Source organism: Seriola dumerili, unplaced genomic scaffold (genome assembly GCF_002260705.1).
Source record: "Seriola dumerili isolate Sdu_G_001 unplaced genomic scaffold, Sdu_1.0 BDQW01008603.1, whole genome shotgun sequence".
Taxonomy (NCBI): Eukaryota; Metazoa; Chordata; class Actinopteri; order Carangiformes; family Carangidae; genus Seriola; species Seriola dumerili.
This window is the reverse complement of record NW_019182858.1, coordinates 102,318-124,138: the sequence shown is the minus strand read 5'-3', so window position 1 is coordinate 124,138 and position 21,821 is coordinate 102,318. Positions and strand designations below refer to the sequence as shown.

The window sequence follows — 21,821 nt, the reverse complement described above, 5'->3', positions numbered from 1 at the left end:
TAAAAAAACGAATGAGCAAATAGTTGACGCAACACTAAACTAATTACTCTTGATTAATGTCTGCTCTGTGTATGGCTTAGAATCTTGTCTTGAGTATTGAGTACAAAAAAAGAAGGTGATTATGAATGAACAAATCAAATATGGCACAGGATGCCACCTCACTGATGGAAAGTAAAGAATTTAATAATTGTGCATTAGGTTGTGAGAGACAATGCTAGTGCAAGGTCGCCCTCTAGCCATGACTAGGGACACTCACAGGCATCCAACACCTATCAGTCATAAATCCACCACACAAGAATGTTTATTTAGACAGACATTGTCTACATACCCAGGTATTAAAAGTGCCACATTACAAAAACATGCATTCAGAAATAGCACTTTGAATAAAACAGCCTTTATACAGTATTTACATTTCAAGATATGCATTCACATCATCAGGAAGTTAACGTCACTCTATCGACAATCTCTATGTAATGTTTTCAAGTAAAGACAGAATATTCGAGGTGATAGTCATTAGAAAAATAACACAATCTGTCACCTCCTTGTCCTGGACATAAAATGACTGGATGGGTCAAATGTAAAGTGCAACTGCAATTCTTCACGGATATTTTGCTTCCTGAATTATTTCTTCCGAAATGTTATATTTCTGCAAACCCAGGTCATGCCATCCTGGAAAAAAAAAACACAGACAACGTGATTGTGCTGTAAAAATTAGTGAGATGAAATTGATGTGAGCCTAAAGAAAAACATGTCTAAAAGTGATATTTTGTTGCTGTTTGAATATCCTCTTTTACTGCAGCCCACTGGTAATTTGATTATGCATTTAAGACAGGAAGAAGACAACTGTATTATAGCCTCTCTGCACTCAGTGTCTTTTACCTCTAATTAATACCTACTAGTAAAATTAGGCATGAAATCAATGCAAAATGATGACATATAATATGTTGACAGGCAGTAGGAATCAAGGCTGGTGATGACATGGTCATACGAGGCTGAATAGCAGCAAAGCCTCTTAAGATAGATAATAACATGTTTTACTTGAACTATAAGAGGAGTTCTCTGCTTCAACACATTATACTTCTGTGTGTATGACAAAGTTTAATTTACTCTACACCTTCAGTCGGCTGATTACAAAAGAAAATAACTGCAGGGTTGCGCATAAGTAAATATTTGTAAAGAACTAGTTAGTCAGTGAGCTTTAATGCGTCATGTACAAATTATGGTGATTATGGTATTATCATTTGCTGCTGATTTTATATGTATAAACAGTGTTGCTCAATACTTCTGCCACTGGTTACAAAATATATGATCATGTGTGTTTAGGGTTAAATGTATTTACCTGAATTTTCATTAATTCCCATATGGTATTGCAAATTCACACACTATAGATGATAAACAGAAATAATTGATCCCTTGGCCTGTCCTAAATACAGTAAAAGGGCTTTTGTCACTGTAGGTTAAATCCTCCCTTTAGTCAATTTGATGGAAGTGTCACTATTTAAATCTGAATAAAGTAGTCAATGAAAATATTCTGTGATTTCTCAAACTGACTCCAGAGCCAGTGCCACTCTGCAGCCTCAACCCTCACTACCAGTGAATGCGTGTTGTGTGTTTGACTGTGTGTAATGGACTCACCTGAACTCCTTCAGCAGTGAGTGCTGAGCAGGCCTGGACCTGCCACATGCGATCCCGGATAGTGTGCAGACTGAGACTTTCTGCCAGCTCAGAGGCCGGGGTGGCTGTCATCAGGTCCTGCTTGTTGGCAAAGATTAGCAGTGGCACGGCAGCAAGCTTCTCCTCCTCCAGCAATTCAGCCAGCTCCTGGAGGAACAGACACACACGTTGGCAACATATTCATTTGTCTAAGTCAGAAAATTGAATGATTCTAGTGACTTTTGGCTTTAATTGCATCTAATATGATCAGAAAACACTGGTAAAAGGAGAACTTTTAGAATGCATATAACAATGAAAATATTTTGTAACCTTCAAAATGTTCTGTGGTAATTGTATATGACAAGTAATCACACTAAAAATGTTTTAGTATCACAATCTTTTATTGAATCTCACCAGACTTGTCTCCTCAAACCTTTTCCTGTCTGAGCTGTCAATCACATAGATCTGCAAAGAATACAGTCATAGATATTAACAAACTGATAATACTGATAGGACTACTATCTGTGTATATTGAATCTATTTGGTTATTGATTATCGTAACAAGCAGGTCAAATACATCAAACAGAACCTACCAGTACATCTGTGTTCTCAAAATAGTTCCTCCAGTAGGGGCGGATCTTGCGCTGACCTCCAATGTCCCAAACATTCAACTTGAAGCCAGAAGACTGAACACTCTTTATATTGAAGCCCTGTTCAAAGATAACATGGATGCTTAATGCTTTTTTTTAATACCTGAAATACTAGATTTGTAAGAGTGTGTTTTTTTTTTTTACTTGAGTAGGGGTGATGTGGCTGATATCTTCAGCTGCCATCTGTTTCAGCAGAGTGGTCTTGCCAGCGTTGTCCAGACCTAACAACAGTAAGCGCACCTCCTGTTCTGGAGACTGTTTCAGCCTCCGAAGAATGGACAACAGGCCCTGCAGGTGGATCAGAGTACAAGTTAGAGGTGATGAGCTTCAATGGCAGGTTCCAGGATGGCATAACATATAGGGAGCATTTTCTCACTGTTTTGTCACAGAGTCATAATCTTAGCTGTATCAGGTAAAGGCTGGAATTTAAGAAGCTGGCTGGCACCCTATGCAGTCTGCACCAGTCAACAGAGGCCAGCCTGGTCGCAAGGTCTGGCAGATGAACGAATCTGAGTGCGTACAGGAGGTTAAACCCTCATGGTATAGCAAGAATCATCCTGAGCATGAGGATTTAGCTGTTAGCCGCTTGCCATGACCTACACATGAAGCGGGCCAAAAGCTCTCATTGTTCAGCCAAGATTAAGCATGTGCACAATTAGTGGCTTGTGTCCAAAAGCTGGTAAGGAAGGCTTTGGCTCAAGCTATTTACCTTGCAGTGTGTTCTGATAAGATGTAAAAGCTGTCACTGCACTCTGTAACCTGTAACATATGTCCTACCTTCATAACTGGAATCAAATGATTTTCAACAGATTTCCTGTCGATAGGCAAATCATTACATATCGTAATATTTTCAGAACATTTCAGTGCACATCTTTAAAAAAAAACATCTTGCTCTCTTTGTCTTTTTCTGGATTTTTTTAACGTTATCATTTGTGGATTGTACACTTATCACTTCTTGTCTTATGTATTCTCTTTATCTCGCTTTCTTTCTTTTTTCTTGGACTGTAATGCACTTTGTAACTTCTATTTTCAAAAGCACTATAAATCTGCTTGCTTCCCCACACGAAAAGGATGTCTTAATTGTTATATTAAAACTACAACTTGCCAAACAAGACAATTTGACATTTTAAGTGACAGCCCATATTATCATCGTCACCCTCAGTATCAACCTGTTGTTGACATTTTCATACACAAACAACTTTCCAAAACCTAAAGCAGTATGTTATCTCTCCTAACTAGGTTCTCCATTCACTGGCATTTACTTTTAGCCAGACTTAGCCAAAAGTTTCCAGTATCACACACATTTCCAGAAACAGCAATTATCTATAGTTTCATCTTGTAATTCCAAAGCTACTATGCTAACTGTGATGACTCACCATGTTTCCCTCAGGTGTTGGTGTTGTGGCACTTGGTCAGGCTGAATGGATTAACATCTCCTGCCCCTGTTTCTTGGGTGAACAGCTGTCAAGTTCTGTTGCCATGGAAACAGTGACGTCAGCGTAAACAACTCTGACACAACGCCGGAAAAAACGGAGGTCCACAAATGCACCATAGAAAAAGTGAGCCCAAAATGATTTTAATGATTTCCACGCAAATACAGAGAGAAACTTTCTGAGAAGGGTTCCACAAAAATAACCTTTAACAAATGTTCCAGGAACGTACAAAAATAAACTTTGAGAAAAATTTAAAAGTAGGCTTCTTCTACTGACGGTAGTCAGCGAACGTTCCGTTCTTTACTATTTGCCTTTTGTAAAGCACTTTATCACTGATATATGGTGCACTGTACACTGTGATATAGTGTTATAGGCTAAATTCACTTTCACTGATATAATATTATTATAATAAGCAAAATGGAAGTTTTTGACTGTGCAATTTACTGATGTAATTTAATTCTAATGTCATTTCTAGTGCGTGTTGAAATACATATAACTACTGCATTTCCCTATTATGTTGTTCCAAGTTTAGTTGCCACAAACTGTTAAAACCTACACTGACCTTTTATGTTTTAAAGTACTTAGAATTTAATTGAGATCATTACATTTTGATTGTTATAAATTAATAAAGGTGAGAACTGCTGCTCCAACTGAGTGATAACGTCACCTCATAATTAAATAAAGAATAAAGAATTTATTTACTATGAAATAAGTGGTCATTTTACTTTGAACTTGAACCTGTATTATGTGAAATCATGTGCTTTTCAAAGGCGCATGCACAGCGCCCCCTAGAGTCCAGCAGAAGTCTCCGTTTCGTATTACTGCCAGGGCTGTTTCTGAGTCAAGGAACAGCAAAAACACGTCTGAGTGCGACAGGCTGAACCGTTAACTAGCAATAGCCACCTGCAGTCACCTCGACAAGTCGTCGATTCGACCGACTGCTATATGATTCCCGTCGTGTTAACGGCCGTCAACCCAGAAAGATGCCGCATAAAGCACTGGGATCCATTGTAGGTCTTCTTTGTACCGGGACCTGTCTGGTGCAGGTAAGCCACCGCAAGCGCTCCCGGGGTCGGTGGACCGCTCTAGCCGAGGCCGCGGTTCCTGGGCTGGGTGAAGGCCTTCTGTCGATCCCTTTTGTCTCCTCCACAAAGGAAACTCGGGACGGTTTGCTACTGTATACAGGGGATGACGTCAGTTGGTCAAAGTTTTTATTTATATTTCGACAGATCACTTGCTAAAAGATTTAGGCTGTAAACCGAAAAGATACACTGGTTTGTTTTACTACCATCATTTTACAGTTTGAATCGAGGCTTTCAAGATTAACGTTAGCCGTCGCTAACTGGTACCCGGCAAATTGACGTGTGTATACATAGTTGTTGTTATTGGCTAGCCAGACAGGCCAGTCAGCCTCAGTTTGTCCAGTTTGCTTTCCAGATAAAATCACTAATTTAACCTTCGTCAAAAAAGAGAGAGCGATATGAACCCTTGCAATGCTAATAAAGCAGCTTATGTACACAATTACATTGACATTGTTCGACAGTGTAACTGTAGCGTCATCCCTTTAATTAGTGTTGCTGTTAGAATTATCTTAAACATGACAAAATGTCTTAAAATGAAATGCCCCAGCTTAGACATTTTAATATATTTTTTAAATGCCACTGGGCTCTTCCTTGTTTTGGTCACTGGTTGGACCCCATTATACGTACTATACTATATACTGCTATATTGTTTTGTTGCGTGTTTTGATTGTACTGTACGGTTGGTAACTTTCAGTTGTGGCCTTGCCCAGGTATGTTAACGTGTTAAAATCAGATTTTAACTAACTTGAATTAATAAAAGTGTTAATGTACAGAACATTGGCACTGAAATGTGCAAACACTGTGACACTGAAGTGACAAAGGCTAAATAGGTCAGCCTATCAAGAGCTTGCTATCCATTTTGTTATTTACTTGTGTGATTGAGTATTGACTCAGACAGTCACTTGTGTACCTCTTGTGTGTATTTAAGGCAAAGGAGTTCTGTTTTGGGGTAAACAATGAACAGTACCGCTGTGAGATGGGGTACTGCTGTGGAGAGACAGAGTGTTGCACCTATTACTACGAGCTCTGGTGTAAGTACAGTTGATTGTTTTTATTTTTTCTCCAACTTTTGATTCATATAAATCTCATACTGTATGTTTGTCCATTTGTTTCCAATTTTGGAGATCTAACTCTTAAGATTGGTTTTGTTTGATGTGTTTCGTTTTATTCTCTAATTGGTTTCACTTTCACTGTTCACAAGTTTCAAAAGTTCAATACTGTGTAGTTGTCAAATTAAAATGCACCAACATGTCCTGGAAAGCCTTCAACTAAAACTGATTTGTTATGACATTTGAAGCCCAATACTAATTTAAGTACAGAAAGGGGATGGTTTTATATTAATGCATATTTTAGTAATGCTTATTCTTAAACTAATATTTATTTTATGACGCCACCTTAATTTTGCAGTAAAATTGAATACCTAACTCCTCATCATGGAGTTATCACCTTTAACCGGTTTACAGTCAGGCAAAGTGCTGATTAGTTAGATTGGTTATGATGATAAAATGATTACATTGAGTCTGTCCCTCCCTCCTAGGGTTCTGGTTAGTATGGACCCTGATCATCATGCTGAGTTGCTGCTGTGCGTACCGACACCGGAGGGTTAAGATGCGCCTGCAGCAAGAGCAACGTCAGCGTGAGATCAGCCTCATGGCCTACCAAGGAGCGTCTAGCTCCTTCATTTCCCCTCCACCACTCAATCTAAGTGAGTAGTCTTTTTGTTCGCTATGGGGACATTAAAGATGCCTTCCAGAATTCAACAGTGAATATACTCTTAATTTCAGTTTTCTGTTTATTTGCAGTTCAATATTCTATGTTATCTTACAGCATTATGTGGCCTGCAAGTTTCTCAAAAACCTTGATAGTTGTTTTGCACGCACTCCATCAGATGGAGAAGGCACTCTCAGATGGATATCTGTATCCTGAATACAGACTACGATCTAAAAACAGGGTTGTGGTGGTGCAAGTATAGAAGCCCAGATAATCTTTTTCCCCAGTAACATCCTCTAGCTGCTCTTATGGGCTCCTCATGTGCTCCTGAACCTGGTGAGAGATTCAGTTTCTGCTGGACCTATTAGAAAAATTGAGACTAGCCATCCTGCGTGCTTCATTTTGGCAGCCTCTTTTGGGCACTACTCAAAGTGCACGTCCATAGGTAAGGGTCAGGTCTTTGAACTTTGCTCTCTCCACCACAAAGGTTCTATACAACATCTTTATTGCAGTACTCTGACCCAGAAGATTTGTCTTCAGACTCACAAGATACCTGAACTCTCCTCAGAGCAGCTCTTTCAGTGAAAGAGTTGTTACCTTAGAAATGGAGGTGCTGATCCCTGTCACATTCTTGTCATACTCAGCTGTAAATTATCGGAATGTATATTGGAGATCATGATCTGATGTTGCAAGAAGAACAGCAACCAGTGGAGATGTCCCTAATGTCAGTGGTCACTCTGGACCCTCGCTGAAATTTGATATCGTGTCCAGTAATATCACAAACAGGAGTGGGACAAGGTGCACACAGAGTCTGAGGCCCACAGCGAACATGCTTGACTTAATGTCAAGAATGCGAACACAACTCTGACTGGGAGCGTACACAGACAGTGACTCACACAGATACCCTGGCTACATGTACTCTTGTAGCTCTTTCTACTGGATATGATAAGACATTTATTATACTCTACCCTTTTACTCTGTGGGTAAGTTGTGTTTTTTTGTTTTTTTTTTTAGCTTTCTTAGGCATATCCTCCAACATTGCAGCTTTAAACCTGCAACCCTGATGTGTACGTGTTAACCCTAAATTTATCTTTATTTTAAATGTGTCTTCATAGATAGTATTCATGTCTCACTGAGTCCCGAGACAGCATATTTTCTAGTCTTCTACTCATTTCTGTTAATGTATTAGTATGAAGTGTAATTTTGTGAAATAGACAACAGAGAAAAATACAGTATGTTCAGAAATTCGTCAACAAATCACAGTGTGATTTTCTGTGGGGCCGACCGGTTTACTCAAGGTTTCACTTTGAATCCCAATGGGTGCTCTCATGGGTGGTTAGATTAGGTTTTGAGATATGAGAAAGGTGATCCTTAGTGCTAACACAAAAATGTAGGCCATGATATATTAGATTGGCCATTAATGAAGCCATTGCACAACCTCCATCCCTCTGGTCTACTTGTGTAGTGTTAGAAGTCCCCAGCAAAGGAAATCATGTCATTTGCAAAATACATTTTAGATATTTACCTGAAGCACTTTTCTAGGAATTTGTACAAAACAAGAGATCCCCACTGTACAGATTAATTCAGGAGCAAAACAATGTATTCATTTTGTTTTTATGGAAAGATAACAAATTAACTAGCCACTGACATATTTTGCAACTGAACTCAGTTGCAAAATATGTCAGTGGCTAGTTGTTGTTGTTGTTGTTGTTGTTGATGATGTTGTTGATGTTGTTGTAATTACTATCTGTCCTCTTTATTTGAGAGAAAATAACACACTGTGTCTGGGGACTACCGAAGCTTCACTCACCAAAAGTTTTAAGTGTGTTTTGGTGGTAATTGCTGAAATTGTTTTTTGACATTTTAGCTATAAAGAAATGACTTAAATGATTATCAGAATAGTCTTCTGTTTTCTGTTGATCATTTAATTGATTAAATGACTAATTGTTGCAGCCATGGATGATGGTTGGAAAGCTAAAGCTTGTGTATCTGCTGACTTTCAGGGTTCTGGAACGACTGTAAGCTTCCTGACTATGAAGAGGTGGTAGGCCACCCACCGACACCACCCCCCCCTTACTCTGAAAACCCTCCTGAGACTGCTCCAGCACTCCCTCCACAACTGCGCCAGCCAGACGCAGCCTCAGTGCCACAACCCCTGGCCGAGGCAGACCCGAGGGCGGACAGTCAGGCCTCAGGCTCATCATCAGTTCAGGAAGCAGTGTCAATGCCGATCCAAGCACAGTGTCTGGAAGCGGAGAACGTGGAGGCTTCGTTGATGCCAGCAGAGGAGGATGAGGAGCTTGTCACTCGGCGTCGGCATGTGACCGGCGACTCAGGGATTGAGGTGTGTGTTTGCCAGCTGGATGTAGACGAGGGCTCGGGGCTTGAGGAGGAAAGCGATGAAGAGCACAGGATGTGCAAGGTCACCGGCGGAGACTGCTGTTCCGGGCATCAGCAGCAAGCCTTCAGACCCAAGGAGCATACCTCTGATCTGCCCAGCCAGACCGCCAGCACCAGCACCAGCACTGGAGACCACATGGTGTGATTCACAGCGTAACAAAGGCATGACTATAAGATGATGATCATAACTAATCTTTAATGGCTCCCGATTAGGAAAGATGAATAACACATTACGTGTACAAACTCCTGGCCTCTTTTTTTTTTTTTTTTTTTTTTTTTGCTTTGCTTGTCCTTAGTGGGGAAACCAGCAAACACATGTTGATGCTCCATTTGGTATGTTTTTTCTTAGTGAATAGTGAGAGAATGTCATCGGGTAGTGAGAAGGCAGCATTTGATTGTGACTGAAATCAGAATTGACTGTTTCCCTTGCTCCTACCCTATCCTTGAGCACTGCCGTCATGTTTCCGTTTCTGTCTCGCCACTCTCCTTGGTCAAAACATTTCCGGCCATCCTTCCATCTGACATTTTACCTCCGGTGGGATGGTCAGCTTGGAGCATACCGACACGGTCAACAACATTTCTCCCCCGTCCCCACTACGACGAAGCAGAGGAGTCAAAAACAAACCTCTTGAAAACTTAAGACGATACTGGATGAATTTGACATGAGCACACATTTTGTTTTGCCCGGAGCTGTATGTTGATGAGAGTTTGTGTGTGTGCTGTGAAATCTAGGGAACAGCTGCATGGTGATGTCAGCTCTGAGGTCATGGCAACCAGCATCTGGTGTCCTCTGTTGTGTGGGATGTTTCGCATCTAGATTTGGGGGGGAGACTAAACACCCACAAATAGCAGAGGCAGGGGCAGGAAAGAGTTGAGTTTTTTCATTTGGTCTCTGGGTTTTAAAAGACATACATCCTCCCTCCAGCACTTTTTCCTTTTTGATATCCATACTGGGGTCTCCACAGCTCTGTGGTCACCAATTAGCATGACTGTAGGTAAAGAGTGATCAGCTCTTTGTGATTTATTGATTGTGTGCAAGTGATCTCCCCACTCCGGTTTCTGACTGCATTTAATTGATAGAAATAGCCAGGAGGGCTATAGCACCAATTTTGTAATCAATAAAAAGCTTTGTGGTGGCTCTATGTTAGGATTATGTCAGAGCGATTGTATTGCTCAGTATATAGTTGTTGATGTTAATAATGAAGGATGTACTTGCTTTTCTTTTTCATTTCATAACCAGCTGTGCTTCAGTAAATGCCACAGGTGTCACCATTAATCGCAACAAAGCTCCTGACGGGCTGCTAAAGTGTGTAACTAGTGAGTTGGGTGTTTTAGTGCAGTAGGAAAGGTTTGTGTGTGTATATCTTTAGTGCTGTAGTACCTGGTTGAAATACTTACTCAGTACTGAGGTGGGTTAACAATTGAAGCACTGGTTTTTTGCATGAGGCATGAATTTCTATGTTTATATTTGAGTTAATTAACATTTTCTAGCGGTTGTGCTACTTGCTTTGCTCATCTATTTGTCAAAATGACAGTGGGCTACAGTGGCAACTCCATACCCAGATGTTAGGATAAAGAAATGGACTGAGGTTTAAGTTCAGATGCCCTGGATCCGGTTTCCTTGTGTTGTTACGACCATGTGAGCTGCTCTTTGCTGTTATGCTGAACTGGTAGCTAGTTAGCTGGTGTTGTCTCGGTTCTCTGTGGCCCCTGTAGCTCTTGGCAGTGTGAGGGATTTGCAGTGGTATTTTCCATTGGAGGCAGAGGGTGGGTGCATTAGAAAGTTGAGGTGAATGCAGGCTGTGCTCTGCAGTCTAGTCAGTGATGGCACAGATGCAGAATCTATTGTGATTAACTGCATGCTGCTCTGCCTTGCATGTTGCCTGCCCAGTATACTGTAGTATGAATTCAAGGCATAGAAGTTGAACTGGGTGTTGTCATAGAGGAAAACAGCCGCAAAGCAAAACTGTTATTCATCACAAGATAAAAGTCTGTGTGCAAGACCAGCAGTGACTGATAAGTCAGTTAATGTTTCATTGGGAATTTAGTTCGGAACAACAACGTTTTATTTGTCTGCTCTCATACTGTGTGACGAAGTGGGCACAGTGTAAAGACTCAGGTCAGTCAATCTGCTTCACAAAAACATGCACGCTCACAAAGTACTGCTCCTACTATTTTATGATCTAGATTACTTCATCAAAAGTAAGAATGCCCCAAACAGTCTCCTGGTTGAATTAGCATTTTAAACTTCCAGTTGTCACTTTACAGACTCATAAAGATCATAAATTTCAAGCTTGCTAAGTGGGGAGTTAATGCGAATGATTCATGCTTGTTGGATATATTTATTCAGACATTAAAATTGCCTGGCATGTCTTTATTTTCAGCACTGATTGAACTCTGACAAGGACACATTTAGGAAATTCTTGGCCTCTTAACAAGACATGACACATAAATGTTCTGGGACCCATGCAGCTCAGTGGCACATGAAAGCATTTCATCTTTCCTCCAACTACCAGCCCAGAGCTCTGTTCTGGTTGTGGTTGTGTTATTTTGTGTCTGTGCTCTACCATTTGAGCTAGAGTACTTACTGTTGTGGAAAACCAGTACAAGAGGTACAGTGCACCTAATGTCTACATATAAAGTGAAACCAAATGAGGCTTAAATTGAAAGATGAGAGATTTTGTCTCATGTTCGTTAAATAGGCCTAGTCAATCAAACATGCTGTTAGCCAGTTGCGCTGCACTAGTGTTAGGTTTGCAGTCCTTGTGTTGCGTAGTTCAGCAGGTGTTTAAATATGAAGCCATACTAACATGACAATGACCTTTTCAGAGGAGCTGTTACACTGTGAGCATGACTGCACACCCATTAGCAGAAGTAATAGAGGACATTTTTTTTTTTGACCAACACACCTCAAGCTGCCTTGCTGCACCCCTAGAGAGCAAATGTCTTGATTATGTAATTGCACAATAAAATATAGCTTCTGTATGCGGGAACAGATGTGCTACTGCCTTACTAGAGTAGATGTAGTTAAGTGGGTTTGTTCTGGATTTCTTTTGAATGGTATTACATGTGTTGTTCCAAGCATGATTGCTTCAGAGCAGGGGCAGTGCTCTTGTATCAACAGAGAAAAGCATCTGAGCCTGTTCCGAGAAAGTGTGCTCGCTTTGTGAGAAAAGGATGTGGTTTATAAACCTTTTAAAGCCACACGATTCAGATGTTCCGTAGTTTAACTTAGAATGCTTTTGTATGTGAGGGGTGGTTGTGTTGAATTTTAAAATACTGTGTATCTTAGTTAGTAGTGGCACTGATGGAATTTGTGAAGATCAGATTGTTGAGTTTGTTCTCACTTTGTTTTTGTTCCGTGGATCTGGTTGCAATTAGTTTGTGAAATTAACTGACTCAAAAGCATGAGGAAAATAAGTTTAAAAAAAAAAAAGAAAAGAAAAAAAAGTCTCATTTTAGTTTTCTATGCTCTGGTTTTGATTCATCCAATTTGTGTTTTGTGGTAGGAGAACAAAAATGAACTCCCAACAAGAGATTGCTGTATAACCTTTTTACTAAGGTGCAGTTTTGCTTATTTGTATACATATGTAGACAAAATGGAGGGTGTTGAGGAATGAGAGAATGACTTTTTGCATGAATGAACTGGAGGTGCATAGTTTTCCCATTGCCAAACAACTACGCCTCCCTGGGTTTCACATGTTTACTGAGATTAAGGGCTATATCAGTCATCAACTGTGGACAAACATCCATCCATCCATTTCATTGAGAGATTCGTCTGCTCTTTGCTGTTCATTTAAAGCCACAGTTGCCGAGATCCACCATCTGAACATGGTCAGAAATTTGCAATGTGAACATGGTCAGTGTTTGGATGTGGATGTTCTTTAATGTTCAGGCAGAGCTCATATTTAACAATAGCTGATTGTAAATGTTTGTTTTATAGGCTCTAACTTTGCCTTTTTGATTTTGTCAACCTCAACGGAGGTGCGTGATGCGACATCCCTCCATCCCCCCATCCCCCCAGCCTCCCTCCCCGCCCAGGGAGAACAATTCTTCCTTATGTAACTAGTTGCATGTTTTTGCGTTGCTCCGTCAGGTCTTTGTGGACCGTGACTCCACCCTCCACCCGGGCTCTGTCTTGGTAACAGAAACGGTAGCAAATGCTGTAGCTGTTTGTTGTTGTGTGTTTTTTTTTTCTCATCTGCACCGCTCTGCATGCGGACCCCTGGAAACAGGAGGGCACATCCGCCTATGCAGAAGTGTCGACAGAATAATCTACCAAAGTCGCTGATATCTCCACGCTACACGGATCATCGCTGTTTTCACCGCTCTGTGTGTGTGTGTGTGTGTGTGTGTGTATGTATGTGTGTGTCTGTGTGTGTGCGGTTGTTGGCATGACGATGGTCTGTTTGGTTTCCCACTCTCAGGGTCGTCTTTAACGAGCAGTGCTAGAGTTATAAATTAACACATTTTTGACCCACCAGTCTCATAAAGCCAAAGCAGTCGTTTCATGGTTATTGCCTGTCTTAGTTTCTGCATCACGCATCTCTGTAGTGTATTGTACTTTACTCAACTAGGCTATGCAACAACATAAACCTACTGTTATATGCTGCGACCCCTCTCTCACTTTCTCCGTCATTTATCTGTGGGCACCAGTACAAGCAATATAACTCTCAGTACTTGTGGCACTGCACTGTACTGTAATCTACATCGGTTGGTCTGTGTACATGTAAAAAAAACAAAACAAAAAAACTTGTAAAATATATATATATACATATATATATATATATATACTTGTAATGCTACTACAGTGATGTGGTGAGTATGTGTGCTTCAGTGTCAGCTGAGGGGCTTTGAGTTAAAAAGCCATTCTAGTTTATGTATTCTTTTTTTTCCCTCTTGTTGGCTTTTTCTTGTTTGCCTCCTCAACCACTAACACTTCTTACTCCTGATGTATGAATAAACCACATTATAAAGTTGTACAAGCCGAAGGAAAGTTGAATATATTGTTTTTGTTGGATGAATTCTTATTTGATATGTTATGGTCTCTTTTCAAACTTTTCCATCCCTCTTGTTTGTTGCAATAATTCAGTGTGTTGGGTTTCTCAGTTTAAACAACAGTGTTCTTCTTTTTCCATCTTCATAAATATTCACTGACTTAATATTTAACTGTTGCCTTTTAATCCACAGTTACTATGACACCATCAGTTTCTGAATTTTTATATATTATGCATATGAAAGACCTCAACATGGAACACAGTCAGCTCGCATTAGACCAGCACACATTAGGCTGATACAGAAATGACTTGTGGAACCCTCAACTCTGAACTTGTATGAGAAAAAATGTCCTCATTATGAGTGTGATCGTTTCTGTCAAGCAACCTGGAAACTACTTTATCCTCAACCATAGATAATACCAAACAGATAGAGGTGCCGCGATTGAGCTATGTGGGTTTTTTTAATGCCAAAATGAGGAACATCATAGTTTGAGAAGGAAGCAGGTATCTACTAACACACACCAGTCTCTTTCTACATTGTTATCCTAATTAAAAAAAAAAAAAAAAGCCAAAATGAGTAAAGTGGAAAAAGAGAAGAAAAAAAAAATTAAAGCACTGAAATACACATAAAATGCTTTGGTTTTAGTAAGAAGTCTGCTGTGTACTCTTTGGGTCATCATTTGTATTTTATTTTTTTAATAAAACAAACATTGACACTCAACTGACTGACTTTTGCTATTTCTTGCCATAAAATGTTCTGAATTCATGCATTTAACTACAAGTAGCCATTTGCAGGATCCTTGTATTTTGTCTTAAACATTTTTAAAACTTGAGAAAAAAAAGCTTCGTCATATCTCGTGCTCAAAGAGTGATGGACTTTATGGACTTCAGAGTGAAAATGGTGCCCCACCTCAGCATGTGACAAAGCTGAAAAATTGATCTGGAGGACTGTCACACGGCTGGGAGAAGCACCTCAGGCAGTTGGTCTTAATTAATGACGGGATGTTGTGTCATCCAATAATTACGATAACACACAACCTCTTGTCCTAACTCACTAAAAGTTCAAAAAGTCTGATCATGAGGTTTCTGTATTGCAGTTTGTAAGAATATATATGAAAAAGGCGGTCTATTCCTAAACCTTTTTCTCTGTGCTTCAGCTAGAAACATGAGTATTTCATTCATAAATGTAGAACAACTAAGGTTACTTGAAGTACTCTGTGTGTTACTGTTATGTACATAACCCACTGTAGAACCCAGAGGTCATAAACAATATCTATGTAGATCTGATGAGGCAATTCAAATAGGTTTGAAGGAAGAAACGAGATAAAATGGTTATAAAACATCATTTGTGGGCCACTGAATGAATAATGAGGCACAGTTTTCATACGAAACAAACAACAGAGTATAAATAAGGTAGGGCGGCTGTAAAAGTGGCTACAGGAAATGAGGAAACGAGGGTGTCCTCATAAATTGCACAGTCAAAAACAAAGCACTACATAAAAGATCTATGATGTTGACATGAGGAAGAACATATAGAGGAAGATGAAGATGAGTCAACAACAGCTGGCCAACACCAGAGGCCCAACCAGCACGTTTGTTCACGTGAGTTCACTGCAAAAACATACATTGTGTGACACATTTAACAGAAAAACAGGTAATGTGTTTACATGTTACAAGAAACACAAACAAAAAAGTGATAAATGAGTAGTCATTAAAATTCTATTTAACCACCCTCAGCCCTCCCTTCAGTGCAAAGGTTCATTTCTAAAATTTAAATGTATCATATTTAAAATCTCTTTAGAGGAATTTGCTGTAAACTGATCAAGAAATTTGATCCACTTCCTCAAATACGTTATTATTATTCAAATTAGGGGAAATGCACACTGTTAAAGTATAAATAAACATTTTGTGGGAAACCAATACTGATAAAAAATAAAAAATTCCATTTAATTTTACACTAAATTAATCCCTGAAACACCCAAATCTTTGCTATCAGCACATGCACCAATGAGGCAGAGGTCAGTTTTTCATATGCTGCACACAAACACATCAAGCAGTAAAGCATAATGTAAAAACAAAAAAACAGTGGGATGACCTCAACGGATGTCATGCATACTACAGCAACTACAGGATAATAATATATAGTACGTTAAATAGTACACAAAGTCAAAATGATTGAGTACAGAGCACTGAGAGGTTTTTCTAATGCGAAGAGTAGAGATGCATCTTTGTTCAGTAAAGATGGCATCAGTGGTTTTTAGTGTTGTTTGGTTCATGAGTCTTGAGTAGGAACAATCAGATACTTACGTATTTATATTTCTCTAAGCAATAAAATCAACATCAGTGAACTAAACTTTTTTTTTTTCCCATATTCGTCAAATGTGGCGAAAGGTAACAAAAAATAAAAAGCAGCTGCTCACAAGAAGTCATGTAATACACTGTACTGCACGTCTGCTGTGTAACGAGTACAGAGGTGGAGATGGTAAGGCCGAGTTGGTGAGTGTCAGGCAGGGGCTGAGGACGAAGGGTAAAATAAAGTCCTCCTACTGCTTCATGACTACCAATGGCAGAGTTGGAGAATGGCTTTGTGTCGCAGGTGATACATCTACTCCACCTCCTGTCAGGATAAAAGAAGCTACTGCGCTCTACTGGCCGACAGCAGTGTCTCACTTTTGTGCAGCTGGGTCCGCGGACCTCAGTAGTTACCACGATCACCATCCCCCTTTCTCCGTCTTCCTCTTCCTCAGTAGAAGCGCTTGCGTCGGCTCTCGTTCCAGTGGCTGTACACAACCAGGCCAATGACGATGAGGAAGATGCAGCCCAGCATGGAGAAGAGCACGGTGAAGAAAATAGCTATTCCACTCATCCCTTCTTCGCTCTCGCCCACTGGAGGAGAAGAAACAGAGGGACAAGGCAGAGTAAAGGGAGTGAGGTAATACTGAGGGTGTTATGGAGAGAAGAGATGGAGGAAAGAGAAGTGACAAGCAGCAGTAATATGTGTGTGTGTCTTACTTCTGAGGAGCTCCATGTTATCTACACTGGGTATGGTTATTTCGTCTTCCTCCTCCTCTTCCTCTTCCTTTGGACTCCGCAACACAGTGAGTTGGTAGAGTTTCAGGGAAATTATGTCATGGTTATCTGTAAACCGAGAACCAGGAAATACAATTACATTTAGAGAACAAGAGAAACTGAGAAAAAAAACTGTATAACCATTTCCTATGAATGGTATGAAGTGACTGAAGTGCTACTGTCAGCAACATAAAACATTTTATTCTAATGAATGCGCTGTCACCATTCTTATGTGTGCTCGTAAAAGACGTTCAGCTGACATGAGTTATATTCTACATTCTGCATTTATCACAGTGTATCCAGTCGGATTACTTAAAGGATCAATTTCCCCAAATTTTAATCCCATCTCTAACTATTGGTCATAGTATGATGACCTACAGTATACAGCCATACACCAATACTCGTGTCAGTGATCGCTGTATCTTGTGAAAAGCTGTTTGTCTACCCTAAATCAATGACGCAAACACAGCCGAGCTGTTTCAGATTTAGATAAAACAGACTTTGAAAGTAGGAAAGATGACAGACTCTAACTGTGTTATGCTGCATATACAAGGTACTTGCTTATGCAAAATAATATATTTGTAATAACTGTCTCGTCACATCTGTACAACATCAGATTCATCAAAGTCAAAGAAATACATACAGTTTCACAGTATGCCAGGCACCCAGTGTTGTGTGACGAGGTCACAGAGGCAGGGCTAAAAATAGTCCGAGTGGTGCTTGAGGTGCAACAGTCACCATTACGCGGGAGCTGTTTGGGATGGTGACAGCTGTTTACCTGAGAGATCTCCAGTGATGGCTGTAGCTCCAAAATAATAGCCTTGGGGCAGCCGCACCCCAGGTATGTCCAGGCAGTCCCTCCACTCATGCTGCCCGTCGATATCTATCATCACCTGAGGAACAGACGCAATCAGGAAGCTGCGGTGACTTTCAGAAGGTCACAGAGTAAAAATATCTGTTTTTCCGGGAGCAGGTTTACTGAGTTCTCTGAATTTGTTTTGCAAGTAAAACCTAGGACTGGATTTGAGTATAAACACTTTTTATGTGTAAGGTTATGTAGACAACTGAGGTTGCAATTTACAGTATAAACATGCTGCTGCCCAAACTCTTGAGCCCTTCAGCTTCCATTCATTCTGATCTTAAGTTCACTAATAGAAGATATTACATAATTCAATACTGCATTTATATGACAAAGTAATAATTTGTGGTATTTATCTATTGAGGACGTGAAAAAGTGTCTGCATGTGGCCAGCAGTGTTATTCGTGCGCGTCTCTCTCACCGTGAGCCTGCGGCGGATGTATCGGATGAAGAGGAAGGTGTCATGTTTGAGGTTTCGCACCATGGCATTACAGCCACCCAGCTCTGTGGGACGACCATCTCGCTCGTGGTCGTAGCTGATGCTGCCGTTTCCCACCATGGCCAGAACGAAGGGGAAAATCCTCTTATGGTCACAGTGGGAAAGGAGAGAAATAAGGAAATGAAATTAGTCAGTTATCATGTACTGTTATAGCACTGAGAGGTGATGGTGATTGCTCACACTTTGCAGCTAAGCCACATAAACACATGCAGAAACGTTTTTTAACAGGAATTACATTTTCACATTATGCTGTCATGTAAACAGAGGACGTTTCTATTCAAAACCTTATGTGGCTTTTGTATGTCAAAACATATAGTGCAGACATGCCAGCATCATTTATGAAAAAAGCAGATACTGAGATACATAGAAGTAGCCTGATAATTGCCCTTTTATTTTCAAGCCACTGTTTGATTTGCTGAAAAAAATTCAGACCACTTCCTTGACAATTCAGACAACTAGAACCAGGCTGTAGAGGAGGCCCTGCTGTTTATTTAAAAAACGAAATAGAGGACAATGATGCTTTGCAATTAGAACATGAAGGTTTTCTAAAAGACACAAAGATAAAAAGGCATAAAGACGCAATGCTGTTCATTATTCCTATTTACAAACATGCATTGACTGTTTCACTGATGCCTTTTTGTAGTATTATTCATATCAAATATACTCAGGCAATATTAGATTTTTTCTTTTGCTGTTTAATTTTATAACCATTTTGAATTTTACATTACTCTGACTAAGACCCCAAAACAACCACACAGCAACCATGCAGGGACAAAGAAAAAGAGAAGCATGCTCGGGGGCCATTGGAGACTGTACAATGAGATTAGAAATAGGGTTGGGTGGAATGGTTACCTGTGTGCGAGGAGTGTATCTCTTCTTCTGCGCCTGTCTCCAAATGGTTGCACAAAAGAACACAAACACAGCCCCTTTACACAAATCTGCAAGAGCACTTGTCCATTAAACCCTTCACTTTACTTTTCACGGAACAGGTGAGATCCAAGCCGTGCTACTGCAGCATACCTCTATGTGTTTCTCCTCATTGGGATACGTGTCCACAAACACACCCAAGCCAGTGAAGTTGTCCACATTTCCAAATACAGGACCTGTAAAAGAATTTGAAGACAGGGTGATAATGACGTATAAAAATGAGTTTCCTTCTGAGATAAAAAAAAAAGTACGGTTGGGTAAATACGGCTCTTACCTTTCTGCATGCGTTCCTTAGTGTACCAAATGGCCAGCCCGTCACCATTCAGGTTCTTCTTTCCTTGCCCATGAATCTTAAAATGTACCTGCATCTCCCAGTCCTTCAGATGGCAGGGCTGGAAACACAAAAAAAACCTAATAAAAGCCAGTGAAATATATAGTGTTTACTGCAATAACTAGCCAATAAACATATAAGAGGATAATAAGAGGCAAACCCAATCTCACCAGGACCTGACCACACCTAGACTAGTCTTCTGGTTTCCCTGCTTCATTTGGCATTAGAGGTTATTTTACAGAGACGACAGACTGGGGTTAGGGCTGATGCCAGGTTGACAGTTAATGGTTAAAAGAGAACACAAATCACAGACACACAGAGCTGAGCTGCTGAGTGGCAGCAAGGCTCCGTCTGAAACAAGAAATAGTTCCTCTCACTGTGCTCCACCACACCGAACCCATACTTTAATATAGCATCCCCTCTCAAGACTAAATATAACCAGCACATTTCCAAAGAGTGCTGTTATTATCCGCTTCTGAGAGGTACAATCATTAGAAATGCACCCACCATTACCATCAGGCTGCTGCACAGCTCGTATTTCTTCTAACACGTATAGTGTGCTTGGTATACTCGAAGCTCCCATTTGTGAAATAGCAAACTGGGATATCACAAGTAGAGCTGAAGTAATTAGGCAGTTGATCCTGTACACGACCAACAGAATATTAATCACCTATTATTTTGATAATCAATTGATATTTTGGCCATTTTTCTAATGCCAAAATGACACACACTCAGCTTCTCAAATTTGAGGATTTGCTGCTCTTCTGTGTTGCTGAGTATCTCTGCGTTTTGGACTGTGGGTCAGACAAAAGTAATATGAAGACCACCTTGTGCTCTGGGGAATTATACTTGGCATTTTTTCACAATTTTCTGACATTCAATAGATGAAACAATGAATGATGAATCGTGTAAATAATCGAAAGATTAACGGATAATGATAATAATCGTTAGTTGCAGCACTGAAGACAACACTCCAATGCTCAGGATGCAGTGCACTGTAGTTCTACCTGTACCAGGAGATGTACAGCATATACTCACAATGCGGCTCCATACTGCCCCCTGCCTGCTCTGCATGTCAGGTGTGAGGCGCACCTGTTCGGTGGTTACCATGGCATCCCCCATCAGCTCCCAGTGGGAGGAGCCTGAGGATCCCACACCTGAGCACACAAACAATACCATCATCATGACACAGCTGACACAGCACAATACGGCTGAATGAGGCTGGCGACCAAACGGCTGTGCTTTGTCTAAAAACAAAACATCTATTTGAGTCAAAGAAAACGTAGACACAATAAAGGTCTTTAGTGAAGCACAATGTGCGGCAATAAGTAGAGTAGCATATATACACACATATACACTCTATATGACACAGTAACGCCTTGTTTGGCTGCAGTAGGATTTATCTGAGGCATGCAAACGTTCAAATAAACACTTATTAGAAGAGACAGAGCTCAAGCGCACATGTTACTATTTGATCGCTAAATACGTTATTCTGGAAACATCTGTCCCTCGCCCCTCGGCGTGTCCCTGTAACGGGTGAGATACCTTGATAAGGCTTGGAGAGGGAATACTCCCGCTTCAGAAACTCTTCCATTTCGTGATCATCGTCGGCAAAACAGCGGCTCACAGCAAGGATAAGGAAAGCGAAAGTCCAGTGTGATTTAAAAGGCATTATCTTCCCTCTGGAAATGAGACTGAACGGTGATTCGAAGTCTCTGTGGTGTTTGCTGCTGCTGCTGGCGGCGGCCATCGTAGAGCAATATTCACCTCACAGAATTGTCAGCTTCCCTCTCATTGGGCCGCTGTGTTGCATGGCTCGTCACCATTGGTCTGTTTGACTGTCAATTAGGATGCACGCTTTTTATTGGTTATTTTGGTTAATGGCTAGAATGAAAATTAAGCAGTTCAATTGGAAGTGTGCAACTATAGCAGAGCTGTAATGGGCTGTATTATGAAATCTTAATAATCCTAACACTAATCTGGGTATTCTTCAGGACACCAGAACAAAGCAGCCCTTATTTGTGGGTTAAGAGCAGTGGTTCTCAAAGCGGGGTCCAGGGACCTCTAGGGGTCCTTTAGGAGGCTTCTCGGGGTCCCAAGCAAGAAAGGGGATACTTTATTTTCACCATAATTCCATCCATAAGTAAACCAATAATGGAAAGTATGAATATTTTGGTCATGGGTTTTAAAGATGTTCTGTAATAAAACATC

The 21,821-nt window shown here is 40.5% G+C and overlaps 3 protein-coding genes across 4 annotated transcripts; 1 reads left to right on the top strand and 2 right to left on the bottom strand.

Moving 5' to 3' along the window:
* Positions 1 to 550: 550 nt before the first annotated feature.
* Positions 551 to 3,740, bottom strand: LOC111240035 (ADP-ribosylation factor-like protein 3). The gene is made up of 6 exons (XM_022770003.1): positions 3,680 to 3,740; positions 2,448 to 2,591; positions 2,247 to 2,363; positions 2,068 to 2,118; positions 1,636 to 1,821; positions 551 to 669 (listed from the first exon to the last, which is right to left on the bottom strand). The coding sequence occupies exons 1-6, from the start codon at positions 3,680 to 3,682 to the stop codon at positions 622 to 624; spliced, it is 549 nt and encodes a 182-aa protein (XP_022625724.1). The 5' UTR covers positions 3,683 to 3,740; the 3' UTR covers positions 551 to 621.
* An 846-nt stretch (positions 3,741 to 4,586) lies between these two features.
* On the top strand, positions 4,587 to 9,130 carry LOC111240025 (WW domain-binding protein 1-like). The gene is made up of 4 exons (XM_022769984.1): positions 4,587 to 4,782; positions 5,747 to 5,849; positions 6,356 to 6,523; positions 8,532 to 9,130. The coding sequence occupies exons 1-4, from the start codon at positions 4,720 to 4,722 to the stop codon at positions 9,071 to 9,073; spliced, it is 876 nt and encodes a 291-aa protein (XP_022625705.1). The 5' UTR covers positions 4,587 to 4,719; the 3' UTR covers positions 9,074 to 9,130.
* Positions 9,131 to 14,598: 5,468 nt separating this feature from the next.
* On the bottom strand, positions 14,599 to 21,344 carry lman2l (lectin, mannose binding 2 like). 2 transcript variants are annotated; one of them, XM_022769981.1, is made up of 9 exons: positions 21,156 to 21,344; positions 20,649 to 20,767; positions 19,554 to 19,671; positions 19,373 to 19,455; positions 19,205 to 19,237; positions 18,275 to 18,436; positions 17,773 to 17,887; positions 16,938 to 17,063; positions 14,599 to 16,811 (listed from the first exon to the last, which is right to left on the bottom strand). In XM_022769981.1, the coding sequence occupies exons 1-9, from the start codon at positions 21,280 to 21,282 to the stop codon at positions 16,669 to 16,671; spliced, it is 1,026 nt and encodes a 341-aa protein (XP_022625702.1). In that variant the 5' UTR covers positions 21,283 to 21,344; the 3' UTR covers positions 14,599 to 16,668. The 2 variants fall into 2 exon arrangements, with proteins under 2 accessions (XP_022625702.1, XP_022625703.1); XM_022769982.1 differs by lacking the exon at positions 19,205 to 19,237.
* Between the last annotated feature and the right edge of the window lie 477 nt (positions 21,345 to 21,821).

Excerpts from the sequence above, each read along its gene's own strand:
- LOC111240035 (XM_022770003.1), bottom strand. Across the intron at positions 2,364-2,447 it reads GCCACATCACCCCTACTCAA|GGCTTCAATATAAAGAGTGT; the intron begins GTAAAAAAAAAA and ends ATCTTTGAACAG. Across the intron at positions 670-1,635 it reads TCACTGCTGAAGGAGTTCAG|GATGGCATGACCTGGGTTTG; the intron begins GTGAGTCCATTA and ends TTTTTTTTCCAG.
- LOC111240025 (XM_022769984.1), top strand. The coding sequence starts at position 4,720 with ATGCCGCATAAAGCACTGGGATCCATTGTAGGTCTTCTTTGTACCGGG. Across the intron at positions 4,783-5,746 it reads CCGGGACCTGTCTGGTGCAG|GCAAAGGAGTTCTGTTTTGG; the intron begins GTAAGCCACCGC and ends TGTGTATTTAAG. Across the intron at positions 5,850-6,355 it reads CTATTACTACGAGCTCTGGT|GGTTCTGGTTAGTATGGACC; the intron begins GTAAGTACAGTT and ends CCTCCCTCCTAG.
- lman2l (XM_022769981.1), bottom strand. The coding sequence starts at position 21,282 with ATGCCTTTTAAATCACACTGGACTTTCGCTTTCCTTATCCTTGCTGTG. Across the intron at positions 19,238-19,372 it reads ATGAGGAGAAACACATAGAG|GCGCAGAAGAAGAGATACAC; the intron begins GTATGCTGCAGT and ends ATTTGGAGACAG. Across the intron at positions 18,437-19,204 it reads GATACACTCCTCGCACACAG|AGGATTTTCCCCTTCGTTCT; the intron begins GTAACCATTCCA and ends TGTGACCATAAG.